The sequence below is a fragment of the Nerophis lumbriciformis genome, linkage group LG06 (genome assembly GCF_033978685.3).
Source record: "Nerophis lumbriciformis linkage group LG06, RoL_Nlum_v2.1, whole genome shotgun sequence".
NCBI lineage: Eukaryota > Metazoa > Chordata > Actinopteri > Syngnathiformes > Syngnathidae > Nerophis > Nerophis lumbriciformis.
Window position 1 is genome coordinate 27809866 of NC_084553.2, and position 16987 is coordinate 27826852.

At 39.3% G+C, this 16987-nt stretch overlaps 1 protein-coding gene across 2 annotated transcripts in view; it reads left to right on the plus strand.

Moving 5' to 3' along the window:
* cpne7 (copine VII) overlaps nt 1-16987 on the plus strand; it is a 112751-nt gene that overhangs the window by 47971 nt on the left and 47793 nt on the right. For both annotated transcript variants that reach the window (XM_061964028.1, XM_061964029.1), the window contains 4 exons: nt 1000-1098; nt 3830-3916; nt 4821-4880; nt 5958-6091. In XM_061964028.1, coding sequence (XP_061820012.1) covers nt 1000-1098; nt 3830-3916; nt 4821-4880; nt 5958-6091 — 380 coding nt within the window. The remainder of the gene's footprint in view (nt 1-999; nt 1099-3829; nt 3917-4820; nt 4881-5957; nt 6092-16987) is intronic.

Sequence of the window (16987 nt, forward strand, 5' to 3'; positions counted from 1 at the left end):
TGGGTCATGGTTAGGGCCTTGCATGGCAGCTTCGCCATCAGTGTGTGAATGTGTGTGTGAATGGATGAATGTGGAAATAGTGTCAAAGCTCTTTGAGTACCTTGAAGGTAGAGAAGCGCTATACAAGTATAACCCATTTAACATCTCATATACAATATATGAAAAAAAAAATCTTGCTACAAGCTTAACACAAAACACATTTGATAGTGAATAATTACAGTTCTACATGCGGAAAACAATAGGAAATATATATAAATGACAAATTGAATTACTTTTACCTAACACTCAGAGTTACACAGTGCACTTAAACACTTCATCACGTGAACAGTGCACAGACAGCAGAGGGAGCACAAACAAACCTCATCCACACGGAAATCAAAGATGATTAAGTGACTCCCCTGGCCTGAATCTGTCAACTCTAAAATAAGTACTATCCATTTTACATTGAGACTGAGTCAACGTGTGAGCTTCTTTCTTTGGGCACTGGATTCCGTGAAATGTTAACCAAAATGACTAATTTGTTTTGACCCTACGATAACTGAGACAGCCTATAAAAACCTTTTGGAAGAAATTGGCCTGATCATAGGGGGCCGCACAAAAACTGAGGTACCACTGTATAACAAGCGACTGTTTTAAACTATGCTATTATGCTATAATCATGCACTTTGATACTGTTATATTCAATCAGTGTTAGACTAGAGGATACAGGAGGCCAAATATTGTAAGCATATTTATTGGTAAATGGACACCTCTGAGGGTGCCAATTAAACTCAGCATTAAAATGCTTCATCTACCAGAATTATTCGACTATTGTACCCTGTGAGTGTATGATTTAAAAAATTACATGACTATGTGTTAAAAACATGTCTTAAGTCTTCTGATTATGTACCTACCTAATAAAGAAGAATATAGAGACAAATTAGCAGATATTGCATGGTAATATATGCAGTTGTGCTGAGAGAAAGCAATAAACAGTGCTTGTGCACGTGTGCGCTACAGTGTCTGGTGTGGGATTACGACTCCAGAGGGAAGCACGACTTCATTGGCGAGTTCTACGCTACTTTCAAGGAAATGCAGAAAATCTCCAGTGGAAATAAGGTCAGTGAAGCAGAGGCGGAGGACAGACAGTTATATCACATCTTTATGCATTTGCATCTCACAGGACAAACAAGTGCATCAAGAAGTTATGGTTGAAATGTTCACCATACCCTTGTGTTCAGAAGTTCATATATAGTCATCAATTAATGACTTCAGGATTTATTTGGCTATTCCTTTTCCAAGGTGAAATTATTATACAATAAACATTTTCAAATATTAAAAAACAAACACGACTTGAGTGCATTTCCCCTAATTTATACTGAATCAGAATCATACAATAAATATTACGCATATATTCTTTTAATCAGTGGTGCTGAAGGTTCCAGAATGCATTTCACCTTGACAAGGCTAAGCCATAATAAGAAATAAACCCCAGGCGGAAAACGTTGTGTTTGCGTGTGTGTCTTTGTCCGTTTGTGTCATTTTTGTGTTGAGCTTTTTAATGAGGATAACGTTTAACCACCATTTGCATAAATCAACCAAATTGTCCAGTCCCATGTTGGGTGTACATTTTGATAAAAAATATTTTTGATTAATCACAATTAATTAACTCTGGCCCTAATATGATTAATCGCGATCAAATATTTTAATGGTGTGACAATAAATGTATGTATGTATATATGTGCTCAAAAAATCTATTCACATTCAACTTGCGATTTTTATTCATTCAGATTCTAAATTGATTTATAATTTTCGAGGATCGATTTAAAAAATATATATTATTCTTTTTTGCACTATACCAGGGATGTCAAACATGCGGCCCGTGGGCCTGATAAACAGGTTTAATCTGGCCTGCGAGATTAGTTTGCTAAGGGCAAAACTAAGAGGCATTTTTAAATGAAAGAAACTGCTGTTCTCAATGCGTCCACTGGATGTTGCAATAGCAATTCTGTTAGGCAAGCAAATGGTTTATACCGAGGCCGAGTAAGCAAGAGGTACATAGTAGAGCAGGGCTGCGGCTCCTCCCCCTCGACTCAACGTAAAACCTGCGTTTTACATCTTCTGCTTCGAACACATCATGCCCAGGCATCCAATTTTCCACAAAATGTCTCTGTCAAAAAAGAGAAAAGTGGATACACAGGGTGTTCCGAGAAAAATGATCATCCTCCTATTTATTTACAGAAGTGAATGGGAAACCACATATCTTTGTGAGCAAGTTTTCTCTTCAATGAGCATCAATAAAACAAAGATATGCTCAAAATTCACGTACAAGCACTTGAATAACATCTTGAAATTGTCTGCAACTCAAGATGTGACACCTGATATTGATGCACTTGTGAAAGCTAAAAGATGGCACATTTCAGGAGTTGAATAAACAATTGGCAACCCAACTTAAAATACTGCATGAGACACTGCACCTTGATATAGTTCTGTGAAAATGATTGTCTTCCATCCATCTATCCATTTTCTACCGCTTATTCCCTTTGGGGTCGCGGGGGGCACTGGAGCCTATCTCAGCTACAATCGGGCGGAAGGCGGGGTACACCCTGGACAAGTCGCCACCTCATCGCAGGGCATGATTGTCTTCCGTGAACATTTAAAGAAAGTGAATAGTGTGTGATATACTGTAACACTGTCAGTCTGTTAAGTTTTTAATGTTGGTTTGCTGAAATTGTTCATGCATTGCTCAGCTTCCAATACACACTGATGCAGGGACAAGGCAGGGAGTAACTCCACCCTCTTGAATAGTTTCTACCTCCGTTTGTACGGTTTGTTGAGTTAGCACAGAATTAATACATGGAAATGACAAATGAGGTATTTGATACATATAACACTTTTTATTTATTATCTATTTTGTATTTTGTTTAACCCCAGATACGCTGTGACTTACAGTTGAATGGCTTTGCAGATATACGGAGACAGCGTCTAAGTTCATTGTGTTCTTCATGGTGTTTTTGCAGCTGCACCAATTTTTTCCTCAGAATTTTCAACAACTAACTTTTCAGAATGTGCTTGCTCTATTTTGGGCCAAAGTAAAATAAAGAAAACAATCTGAAGTTGTCATAGTTGTATGTTTAAGTTATTATGCTATGATTTTACCAGTCCATTCAACTAGGAAATAGATTTTCTGACATGTGGACCCTGAGCTAAAATTAATTTGACACCTCTGTGCTATACTGTATAATTATTATTTTTTAAGAATCAATTTTTGGATTAAACACATTAAACAACTATTATTGATATTATTATTATTATTATTATTATTATTATTGTACACATTTTATGTATTCTCAATTGCTTTAAAAAATTACATCCCAAGTATTGTAAAGCTGGGATTGGGTTGGAGTTGGCGGCTGCTCTATTTACTTTTATTCGATTTTTGTAAATACGATAAAAAAAAAAAGTACACATGTATGTCAGCAGCTAAGGGAAGCTTTTCTAAACTATAACCTAATTTGAAAAGTTTTTTATTATACGGCTATCTATACCAAATAATATATTAGGAGAAACGTGTGGAATCGAGAATGGATATTGATTTGAATTGTCACCCTAAGAATCGGAATCAAATCGAATCGTGAGGGGCCCAATGATTCCCACCTCTAATGTATATATACTAACAATGGAATTGGCTAAGGAACTCAGTGAATAGGGCCATCTTGGAAAAATGATTAAATAAGAATCCCACAGTACACATAACATTCATAACCATTATCGGTGTATGTAAACCTCTGACCACAACTGTACGCAATATGCTCTTATGTCCCCTCTTTATATTTTTCTTTTGTTTCAGGTGACGTGGGACTGTGTTAATCCCAAATACAAACAGAAGAAAAGGAATTATAAAAACTCAGGCGTTGTCATCCTAAATGATCTCAAGGTACATATGCACATTTTATTGAGATACAATATGTAACAATAGGCATTGTTATTTGTGTTTATGTTGCACACGGACGTATTAAGGCGATAGACCTGAGGCCATATATTTAGTGTTGACAGCTACTGCTGTATATGTCTGTGTAATGTGTCCTTGGTTAAAAAAAAACAACCTAGTGAGCGAGGGTAATGCTCGATCGTCCAGTAAAGTCAAGAGACAGAAAGACATGAAACACAATACTTGTGAAATATTATGATATAAATACACAACATTTTTTTTATTAAAAAAAGGAGTGTTGAGGTTTTGGGGGGCCCTCAAACTCCCTCAGCTCCGGGACCCCCACTTAGGTTAAGGCATCCCTGGTTGTATTCAGCATGTAAAACTATATTTGTTGTCTATGTCTATATGTATATATATGTATACAGAATATTTCGGGCCTCTCTGAACGGCGAATCAGATTTACATTGTTTCCAATGGGGAAAAAGTTGTTTTTGTTCTCATTCATTAGAGTTGTAATGTACCCTTTAAAAGAGATCAATAATGAATACTGAGGTATCACTGGATTTCTCATTTGTCGCGACCAGTGGTGTGGATTCACTTCATTCCTGACTTCCAGGGACTTGTAAGAAATGTATTCAGGCAGGTCATCTATTTGAGTTGAGGCCTCTGAGAAAATACATTGTTATACTGTAGTTTCTAATGTAGGTCTATGCCGAGTTTCACATCAGCATTCTGTATTTGTAGTATAATGTATCATGATTTCACTGTCAATACACTTTACTGAAGCGAGACAAAATACTTGATGTATAAACTCTGTGTGCCGTAACATTTCTTTATAACCAGAGGGTGAACACATACTCCCACCCGCTGATTTATTTTCCTGCAAATGATATTCTTTTCCCCACAGCTCCACAGAGTATACTCCTTCTTGGATTACATTATGGGAGGATGCCAGATTCACTTTACGGTAAATATCTATCACTGGGATTTTAATTGCCGTCTATTGTTTGAGCCAACTAAGACAAGGATATTCAACTAAATTGTTTTGGGGGCCACATTTCCAGAAAGCATAGGAGCAAGGGGCCAGACTTCTTCTTTCACTATTATTCTTATTTTGTACATTCCAAAGAACTAGTGTCATCTTCAGTAGACATTTGATTAATGTCTATTTATTTTGTCAGAGTTACAGGAGCGCTCTGCTGTTTTTAAGAACCTTCTGCAAAAAAGCTAGTCAAAGATCATCTCTGTGACAGCACTCTTGTCTTTTTAAGAATCTGTGCAAAACGTTGTTGAACAAATGACTACAGACTGTATCTGAAGTAAACTAGCTACAGCAACACCTTCATTACATTAATCACATTATGAACAAAATATATGTAACTGACAAAAAGAAGAGTACTCAAGGGGCAGCCTTGAGGAACGCCTTATGTCAATGTGATTACAGTCTATATAACAGGAGCACGCTACTGTTTTTAGGAATTTGCTTCAAAAATGTTTGTCCCCCCAAGTTTTAAACTGAACTAGGGGGCTGGTATTGGGCCATTTTGCCAGTTGAATTGCCCTGAACTAAGGCATGTGTGCATCACAGACAAGATGCTTTGTTTAAAATCCATTTGCTCATGTATAAACTGCTATGTTTAATAGCTGGCTTCATGTAATAGTCCCTGCTATCTAATAGTTCAACTTTGACACTCAGATGGTGTTTTCCTTTGCTAGCTCTTACTGTAGGCAGTAACATGGATTCAGTTCAACTCGTGCCCTCTCTACAGCGGTGCGCCTTTTCAATCATCAGTTGGACTCCTGCAAAAATGAATATTAATGCTGACCAATGCTGCAGTAGATCAAGTTTGTCAGAAACACAACGGTGGGGGCACTTGTTTTCAGTCTGTGGGAGCGTTTAAAGAGCAACTTCTTGGCGCTGATCACCTAATATATTCAGTTTATTGTTGGATCGCTGACTCTGACTGACATGATGAATCGTTTTGTTTGACCCTGTGGTTTTTGAATTTTTTTATTGAAACGGCACCCTCTTATACTTTGTCAGGTTGCCATTGACTTCACAGCTTCTAATGGAGACCCCAGGAACAGCTGCTCTTTGCATTACATCAACCCCTACCAGCCCAACGAGTACCTGAAGGCTCTCATAGCTGTGGGCGAAATCTGCCAAGACTACGATAGGTTGGTCCCTCTATTTTGTCTCACAGCAAAGATGCTTTGGTAGACACAGGACTGTGAGTGAAAAAGGCAGCAACTGAGTGCTCCCTGTGGGCTATTTAAGCTGAGGACAGCAAAGCCATGTTTCTAATAAAAGTGATGGACGAGTTTCTTCCAAAATACAATACAATATATCAAAGGGAAGAGGGGGCATATTCTAGAAATAGGGTAAAAACAAAGCATCAGAACATTAAAAAGGAGACATAATAAAAATAAAAATAGAATAAAATAAATTGAAACATTGAATATTGAAAATATCAGACTAATAATAACAACTACATGTAGTATTTGCTCTACAGAGTAAGGTGTTTTTAAAAAAATCTTTTCCATATCTTGGCCTAATTTGGCTTAGATTTAATGCCTAAAAGAATAAACAAAAGCTGAAAATGTCAAATTTTAATAGGAACTTAACTTAATGTTACAGCTTGCACCCATCAGTGGAAAAGGTTGTACACCCCTACTTGATATATTAGCAGTAATTGCCATTTGAAAGTATTTTTTTGCATTTTAAATTGAATTGAAAATTAACTGCAAACCTAATTCTAAAATATGACATTTACTTGTAATACATTGTTGGTCTTCAACATAACTAAGCCATGCCAAATACAGAAGATTATAAAAGATTGACCTTAAAGTACCGGTGGATTGGAAAAACAAGTTGCTACTTTATAGAAGCTATTATCATATACTTCTGATCTATGACACCAACAGACTTCCAAAGTTTGCAAATAAACAGATATGTTCAAAATAGTATCAATCTCATGGAGATTACCGAACCATTTTGAGAGTTAATGAGGAAGCCCGTCACGTGATCTGTGACATAGCATTAGGAACCACACATCCCTTCCCCATTAACAACAATGCTAATCAAGCAGACTTTGTGAGAGCCAACAACAATTACTTTGGGAAAAATTTTAATCCAGAATCTCATACTGTACAGCTAAATATATTGCACTTTTGCATATGCATCCACCTTTATGGATGTATGTTATATTGTCTTTATAGTCCAGCGAGTTATTTAGTTTTTTGGGAGAATTGAGGGGATTATTATGATGCGTTCAAAAGTCTTATGGCCTGAGGGAAGAAGCTGTTACAGAACCTGGAGGTTCTGCTACGGAGGCTGTGGAACCGCTTTCCGGAGTCCTGCAGTGAAAACAGTCCTTGCTGGGGGTGGGAGGAGTCTCTACTGATTTTCTGAGCCCTGGTCAGGCAGCGGCTTTTTGCGATCTCCCAGATAGGAGGAAGAGGAGTCCTGATGATCTTTTCCGCCATCCTCACCACTCTCTGCAGAGACTTCCAGTCTGAGTCGCTGCAGGCTCCAGTCCAGACAGAGATGCAGTTGGTCAGCAGGCTCTCTATAGTGCCTCTGTAGAATGTGGTGAGAATGTGCATGCGCTGCTGAGCTCTTTTTATAAGAGCTCCGGTGTGTAGGGGCCAGGTCTGCACCCCCGGGAACTTAGTGCTGCTTACGATCTCCACTGCTGTGTCGGTGATGAAGAGTGGAGTGTGGCTGGACTGGTGCCTCTTGAAGTTGACGATGATCTCCTTGGTCTTGTCAACGTTCAGGACCAGGTTGTTGGTTCTGCACCAGTCAACCAGATGTTTCACCTCCTTCCTGTAGTCCATGTCGTTGTTGTCCCAGATGAGGCCCACTACTGTTGTGTCGTCCGCATACTTCACAATGTGGTTAGTAGTGGACCTGGCGCAGCAGTCATTAATCATCAGTGTGAACAGCAGCGGCCTCAGGACGCAGCCCTGGGGGGAGCCGATGCTCAGAGAGATGGCACTGGAGGTGACCATTATAAAACAAACACTTACTGTAATATTTCCATTCTTGCTGAGATGCAGACAGACGGGACGCTCACATAATCTCATTTAGATGAAGATTCAATCACAATCAACACGAAGGGTTAAAAAAAGATATTTTTTGCTGTCCGAGGGGATGTGAAAGTCGACCAGCCTCTCGGTCCATGGCCACTTTTGTATACTACCAGGTGAGAGATACATACATTAATAATCTAGGATTTACTTTTAGCAAGTTTGGGATGAAGCAGAAGCAGCCGCTGGCTAAGTGGGAGCCCAGTTGCTTGTGAGGCGAGGCGGTCTTCCTGTCCGTCTCTGGGCCCCCCGGGTAGGGGCGTCCCGTCTTTCTGCTCGCGTGGGGTATGGTCTCTTGCTGGCTTGGGGGCTGCCGGTCTCCCTCTTCTCCCGTGCCCTGTCCTGTGCCAGGCACTTCTGTCTACGAACGATGGGCGTTGTTCTGGGGGTCCTGTCGCTGGCCGGCATGCCTACGTGGAGCCGGTGGTCCCTTGTTTCCTGGGTACGGCACCTGCTGTTTTGGATTGAGCTCTCAGGGTAGCTGGGGCCGCAATCTGGCTCCCGCACATACTGGGACACAAATATATTGTACATATATACACACATACGTATGCACATACACACACTTATTCTTGCATATATACATATATACGTACATTCATTCATACATACTGTACATATGCCCACACATACAGTAGATACTTACGCACACATATAGGTACATGCACTCGCACACACATACACAAAATACATACCTATTCATCACTGGACATTACCAAAGGAGTTCTGCAAGGCTCAGTGCTGGGGCCCATTTTATTTTCAATCTACATAAATAATCTTTGCAATAATTTGTCAAATGCTATGTACCATTTTTATGCAGACGACACCTTAGAGTTTTTACAAGCTGCTTTAGATGTCATCCAGGCTCGCCTATTTGATCTTAAATTGGTTAAATAGAGATAAAAGCAGGCTAATGGTTTTCTCTCATTCAAGGGTGCTATTGGAAAATATTCCACATATTGTAACATCAAATGGAAACCCTATAGAGCAGGTCCTAAATTACAAGTACTTTAGTTTTACTCTTGATCAGGAGCTTTCATTTAAAGCCCATATTAACAACTTGGTCTCTAAGTTTAGGGTAATGCTTGGTTTTTTTTTAGAAATAAAAACTGCTTCTCTCTTAAAATCAGAAAGAAATTGGTGACAGCGACTATCTTCCCCAGTTTTGATTATTTCCTCTTCTGTCACATCCATGAGGAACATGGACTTGGGATTTCTGTCTATGGTATCATTCAAGTCCACAACTGTCCCAGGACCTGGATTATATGAAGTTTTCTACTACTTCATTCATATTGTAATTTTTTACGTTTCCGCCTGAAAAATTTTGAGGGTAATCTTTCTTAGCACCATTTTTAATAATACTATTTAGAATGCCCCATCTTTCTCTCATATTGTTTTTGTTCCTGTCCAATAATTTACTAATATTCTTTCCTGCATGTTGGTAGTTAGCTTGTTTTTGTATGTTTTGTACTTGTTTTCATGTTGTGTTACAGGTATATTTCAGTCTTTTTGTCCCCTATAGAATATAGTACACTTCATTCATTAACGGTGTTTCAAAAAAGATCAGTTAGAATAACACATAATGTTGGATATAGAGAACATTCAAACCCTTTATTTATTGAATTAAAAATACTGAAATTTCACGACATAGTGAATTTGCTAACAGCTAAAATTCTACACAAAGCAAACTATAACCTGCTACCCAATTATATACAAAAATTATTCTAAAAAAAGAGGAAAAATATAATCTTAGAGAAAAATGTAATTTAAAACATTTGTATGCACGTACAACACTTAAGACCTTCAGTATATCTGTATGTGGAATTAAATTATGGAATGGATAAAGCAATCAAACAATGTACTAATATGATCCACTTCAAAAAACTCTTCAAACTTAAAGTGTTTACAAAGTACTAAGAAGAAGAACCATGATAAACATTCTGAATTTATTTCATCCATCCATCAGTTCATTTTCAAAATAATCTTACTCATCTCACCATATGAAATGTAACTTACTTCACCGAGTATTATTTATTTAGTTTTATTGTGATTACTTATGAAGTATATTGTATAATAAATTGAGAACAGGAAGTGCACAAAAGTTTTAGCAACTGTTATGTAAAAGAAAAGGGGTAGGATTAAATAAGCTATGCTTCTTCCTACTCCTTTTCGAACATGTTGAAAAGAGAAACTGGAAATTGTGATGTATCATGTTGTATGCTTGCATGTTCGAAATAAACTCAAACTCAACTCAACTCATAGTTGATTGTTCATTTTTTGCTTCATTCTAAGTTGTTTCCATGAACAATGTTTGTCATAAAGTATCATGAAAGTAATGAAAATAATTACCAATGCATAACCGTTGGTTGAGCAGCCGTGCCAGCAACTTGAGGGTTGCAGGTTTGATCCCCGCTTCTGTCATCCTGGTCACTGCCGTTGTGTCCTTGGGCAAGACACTTTACCCACCTGCTCCCAGTGCCACCCACACTGGTTTAAATGTAATTTAGATATTGGGTTTCACTATGTAAAGCGCTTTGAGTCACTAGAGAAAAGCGCTATATAAATATAATTCACTTCACTACATCATTTTTACTGTTCCCAGTTTTGAGCTCTCAGATCTTTTTTGAACGCTGCCGTACTTTCTTCTGTGCATATTCTTTGAAATGTCTTTTTGACATCAATGTTCCTCTTCTTGTAGTTTCCATCATAGATTGTGAAACCTGGCCAATGATCACTGATGGTGGTTCTTAGCAGACAATCTGTAGTATTACTATCAAATTAATTGGTAAAAAAAGAATTCTCAATTAGCGTACTGTTGCCTGTGATTTTGCTTGGCCTTGTGATTTTAGGATATAAACTCATGCTATACATTGTGTTCATAAAGTCATCAACGGTCTTTTGCTTATTAGGGTTCAAGAGGTCCTGATAAAAATGTTTCAATTTCAAAAAAATAATATTGGAGCCAATACCAATATTAAATCTGATATCAGCACAAATCATACATACTTTTATTAATTTGTAGTGTGGGGATGGATGGATGGCTGGATGGAATATTAGAAAAGGCTTTATCAAGTAAATATATATTATTTGGTATATTAATTACAATAAAACATTTTCAAAACAAGATACAGGTTACAACACCTGCTTTTGGTTGCTGACGTATGACGTAATGCACAGAAAGTAAGTATGGAGATGGCCTCAAACGTAGTTTAAAAACAATATTTACTACTACTACTACTTATTGCGTACATCGAGCTTGTGTGCTATTGTGTACTTAGCTGCCGTGTAGCTGCTAGCTCCTAGTAGCCTATAGCCTACCATTTTTACCTTTTGTAAATGACATCATAAAAATACAAAAAAATAGACCAACCTTTTGTGCTCAAAGGAGGACATTTAGCTGTTATCTGAATGTCCGGCTTTGCACAAGTAAACACGCTGCGGGACTGCTTGTATCAGAGTTTATATCAGAGATTTTAGATGCAAGCCAGTATAATCTGATGCATGCTGTTATCGGACCGATATCAATATTGGATCAAGACATCTTTATACAAAACCCACCCTTAGGAGACTGACAAGCATATGTCAAAATATTATCATGCCCAACTGTACTGCTTTATGGAACAGAGCCTAAATTGTGGAATATTTTTGCAAGAAAGAACAGTGCAGTGTGGTGCACAGGCAGAGAATAGCAAAAAGAACATCTTATTGTTACAATTGTGCTCACTAGTTAACAGCTGTTGTTATGGTTCTGTGAGTCATTCATCTCTTTTCGTTTACCGAGTCCTGAGCCAAGGTGACTCTCATTAATACAGTCTTGTTCATTGAATGTGTTACTCACATTGGTGGTCCTCTGCTGGCACTGTTGGTATATAGTTAGTGTAATTGCTGTTCTGTAGCTGGAGTCAAGACTGATGATAGAAATACATATTCTGGACACGCTGCTTGTGTAAGTCCATTTGGATTTGAGTCATTCCATTTGGAGAAATCATATGAGAAATGTAACATTTTGACCTTTAGACCAGCCACTGGCATTCAAATTCTGTTTTATTGGTTCCTGCTTCCAAATGATTTCTCTGACATTTAGTGGTTCATTGTAGCATAACTATTATATATTGGAAACAAGTGCATTTTTTTCTGGAATGTGAGTTTAGTTCTTGTCAGATCTTTATTGGCCCACAAAAGACATCATTGTGATGGCAGAGGTCATATTGCAGCTCAACAAACTGTGTGATTGTTAAATATATCATACGGGTGTACGATTGCCGTAGTGAAGTGCAGCTGAGCAGTGCAGTCAATGCTCAGTGCAAATTAAGTGCATTTGTTATATTTCGAGCCATTGGACATTGAAGGCTTTAACCCAGAGTTTTTTGCAAGTTTATCGGGATAACATATAAAAACCAAATGAAATGGTCTGATTTTAAGATTGCACACTGAATCTTGATAACACCTAGTAAAACATGTATCAGTGTCACTTTTTTTAAAAATGGCAATGATTGCTGTGATTGTTGCTTGTGTTTCCTTCAGCTTGATGGAATGATGGGATGGAAAATGGATTAAACACTAGTCTACTTCCCACTTGTTGTTAAAGGGGAACATTATCACAATTTCAGAATTGTTAAAACTATTAAAAATCAGTTCCCAGTGGCTTATTATATTTTTTGAAGTTTTTTTCAAAATGTTACCCATCACGCAATATCCCTAAAAAAAGCTTCAAAGTGCCTGATTTTAACCACCCGTCCATTTTCCTGTGACATCACATAGTGAAGCCAATACAAACAAACATGGCGGAAAGAACAGCAAGTTATAGCGACATTAGCCCGGATTCAGACTCGGATTTCAGCGGCTTAAGCGATTCAACAGATTACGAATGTATTGAAACAGATGGTTGTAGTGTGGAGGCAGGTAGGGAAAACGAAATTGAAGAAGAAACTGAAGCTATTGAGCCATATCGGTTTGAACCGTATGCAAGCAAAACCGACGAAAACGACACGACAGCCAGCGACACGGGAGAAAGCGAGGACGAATTCGGCGATCGCCTTCTAACCAACGATTGGTAAGTGTTTGTTTGGCATTAAAGGAAACTAACAACTATGAACTAGGTTTACAGCATATGAAATACATTTGGCAACAACATGCACTTTGAGAGTGCAGACAGCCCAATTTTCATCAATTAATATATTCTGCAGACATACCCTCATGTCAGCAGGCCAGGGAAGCTAGGGTCGATATTCTTCTCTTGATCATCTTGGGACGGTGTGAGCCAAGACATCCAGGGGGGTTTAGCTCGCTCGTCTGCGGGAACAAACTGCTGCCATTGCTTGCAGTGCTAGCGAGGTTCTTTGTCCCTGAATTGCTCACACACTCAGGCAGATTCAATGGGGGTCTGGCGGCAGATTTCTTTGACTTTATCGTTGGAAATGCATCTGCTTTGAGTGTCGCAGGATATCCACACATTCTTGCCATCTCTGTCGTAGCATAGCTTTCGTCGGTAAAGTGTGCGGAACAAACGTCCAATTTCTTGCCACTTTCGCATCTTTGGGCCACTGGTGCAACTTAAATCTGTCCCTGTTCGTGTTGTTACACCCTCCGACAACACACCGACGAGGCATGATGTCTCCAAGGTACGGAAAACAGTCGAAAAAACGGAAAATAACAGAGCTGTTTTGACCCGGTGTTTGAGAAAATGGCGGATTGCTTCCCGATGCTACGTCACGTTGTGACGTCATCACTCCGAGAGCGAATATTAAATTCGCCAAAATTCACCCATTTAGAGTTCGGAAATCGGTTAAAAAAATATATGGTCTTTTTTCTGCAACATCAAGGTATATATTGACGCTTACATAGGTCTGGTGATAATGTTCCCCTTTAACCTCCATGACTGTCTTGGACATTTCTGTATTGTTTCCTGTGCTTTGTATTATTTCCTGTCCAGCGCTTTTATTTTTGTTTCAACTTCCTGTTTGCCTCCATTTGTCACCACTTCTCCTATGGTCTAATAAACACTTTCTCCTTTAACTGTCCTTGATTGGCAATCAGGAGACACATCTGTCCCTGGTTGGCCATCAGAAAGCTTCTTAACCCAGCTTCTCAGTAGAATAATTGTTTTGTGCCAGTGTTGTGCTTAGCATCTCCGTACCGCATCACCTTTCTTTTGCTACCTGTGCTTGTGACTTTATTCAACATACCTGTGGTCCACTACTGCTTCGGCCACACTGGTGTTCCCTGGGTTGTTACCACAATAGAACTGCAGATAACAGTTGCCATTGTCATGTTCGTGTTTGAAGCATGATGTCGTGTCGATAGCAAGTAACTTAGTTTTTAATCTCACGTTCTCAACAACAAAAATGTGTCTCAATGCAGTCTTGCTCTACCCTATTATATGGCATGGTAAGTTGACTACGAACCAATACTGCCCCCTAGCGGTCCTCTCCAAGGTTTCTCATAGTCATTCATATTGACGTCCCACTGGGTTGAGTTTTTCCTTGCCCTTATGTGGGCTCTGTACCGAGGATGTCGTTGTGGCTTGTGCAGCCCTTTGAGACACTTGTGATTTAGGGCTATATAAATAAAAATTGATTGATTGGTTGATAGCGGTCACACATGTAATAACATCTAATCATGACATCCCCCTTTTTCTAAGACAAAATGTATTAACATGACTTATCACATTAGCTGTATCAGCTATTTTAACAATTTCTCATTCCGTCTAACCCTGACATATGTGCAATTTAAACGGTTTATCAGATTGCATAGGCTAAATCAAATCTAAGCCAATACTATTTATAACGTATTCACAACAATCAATATACATTTTGTTCAACATCTTTAACATGCATATTGAATTTTCTTTGTTTATAAGTTCAGTCTATCAGCTGATTTCTCTTGTGGACCTTTTTAACTCGGGTTCATTTGGAGTAGGTGTGTGAGAGTCAGTGTTACAGTCTATAACAGGTGTGGGTATTACCTGAGATTCACCACAGGTTACACTGAGCTCACCAACAGTCCCTTGAGGAGTCTTTAACAGACTGCGACGATTGCGTCTGAGGATTTGTCCATCATCAGTTCTTACCGTGTACGATCGTGGAGCAACTTCTTGCAGGACTGTGGCTTTTGTACTCCATCCATCAGTGTCTTCAATCCTGACTGTGTTGTTGGTAGTCAGTGGAGGAAGATGCTTGGACTTTTGCATTATTTTCTGTTGTCGTAGCTTATGTTCAATCTTCGAGGGATTCTGTTGCTCGATTTTGTTGTTTGAATGACTCGGCAAGGTTGTCCGTAGCTTCCTCTTCATCAGCAGTTCAGCTGGTGATAGGCTGCACTGAAGAGGTGATGCTCTATAGCTCAATAAAGCCATATACAGATTTGAGCCACTGTCAGCGGCTTTCTTTAAGAGTTTTTTGAGAATGTGAACTCCTTTTGAGTTCGACTGTGCATAGTGTGGGCTTGACGTCACATGCTTGAAATCATATTGCACTGCAAACTTCTGCCATTCTTTGCTGCTGAAGCAGTGGTCGTTGTCGCTCACTACAGTATGTGGAAGACAACGCCTGGCGAAGATAGATTTAGCATGTGTTATTACACAAGTTGACGTTGAGCTTGCTAGTAGAGCCATCTCAGGGAAGTTTGAGTAGTAATCCACTACCACTAAATAGTCTTTACCTCTGAGATGAAACAAGTCCATTCCTACTTTGTGCCATGGTGCTGTTGGCACCTCAGCAACCACCATAGGTTTGTTGCTCTGCTTGTTCCTGTGTTTCTGGCATGTTTCACATTTATTTATGAGTGTTTCAATGGCTTTGTTCAGTCCGGGCCAGAAAACCGACTCTCTCACCCTCCTTTTGCACTTTTCGATGCCGAGATGGCCTTCATGTATCCTGTGCAACACGTCCATTCTCAAAGCCTGTGGAACAACAATCCTGCCCTTTTTCAACAGCAGTCCATTCACAGTACTAAGCTCACCTCTGACGTGGTAAAATTGTGGACATGAACCAGCCAGCCATCCCTCATCCATGTTCCTCATGACATGCTGTAGCTCAGCATCCGTTGCTGTAGCCTCAGTTATTTGTCTTGACTTTGTGTCCGACACAGGCAATGCAGCAGACACCATGTTTGCATGACACTGTATGTCCTCGTCTGTTGCACTCACACTGTCGCCTGTAGTTGCTCTGGATAGGACATCAGCAAGGACTAGGTGTTTACTTGGAGTATATATCAGTTCAAAATCATACCTTTGAATCTTCATCATTAACCGTTGAATCCGTGGTGACATTTCATTCGGATTCTTTTTGATGATGGCAACCAGCAGTCGGTGATCAGTTTCGACTGTGAAGGACGGCCGGCCGTACACATAACAATGAAACCGCTCCAAACCATGTGCCAGTCCCAAACATATTTTTTTATCTGTGTATCGACATTCAGATTTTGTCATAGCTCGGTATGCATAGGCTACTGGTTTCCAGTGCTCATCCTCAGCCTGGAGTAGATCAGCACCAATACCATCTTTGAAGCATCTGTTGACACTTTGATCCTCTTTGTGTGGTCATAAAATGACAACACAGGTGCTGTGGTCAGTGTGTTCTTGAGTTTTTGCCACTCAAGCTCATGTTTCACTGTACATTTAAACTCACAGTCTCTGTGCAGAAGCTCTTGTATGCATCATGTCTTTGCTGTCAGATTGGGAATGTATTTACCTATGAAATTCACCATCCCCATGATGCGTAGCACATCTGTTTTGTCTGTGGGCCTTGGCATGTTCTGTATTGCATGTATTTTTTTCTTGATCTGGTTGGACACCACGTGCAGACAGCTTGTCTCCAAGGAAGAGGATCTCTTGAACGCCAAACTCACATTTACTCTTGTTGAGTTTTAGTCCATACTTTTGTATGCGTTCCATAACTCTGTTCAGTCTCTCATTGTGCTCTTGGGCTGTGGATCCCCATCTGATGATGTCATCAATGTAGACTCGAACTCCATCCAAGCCCT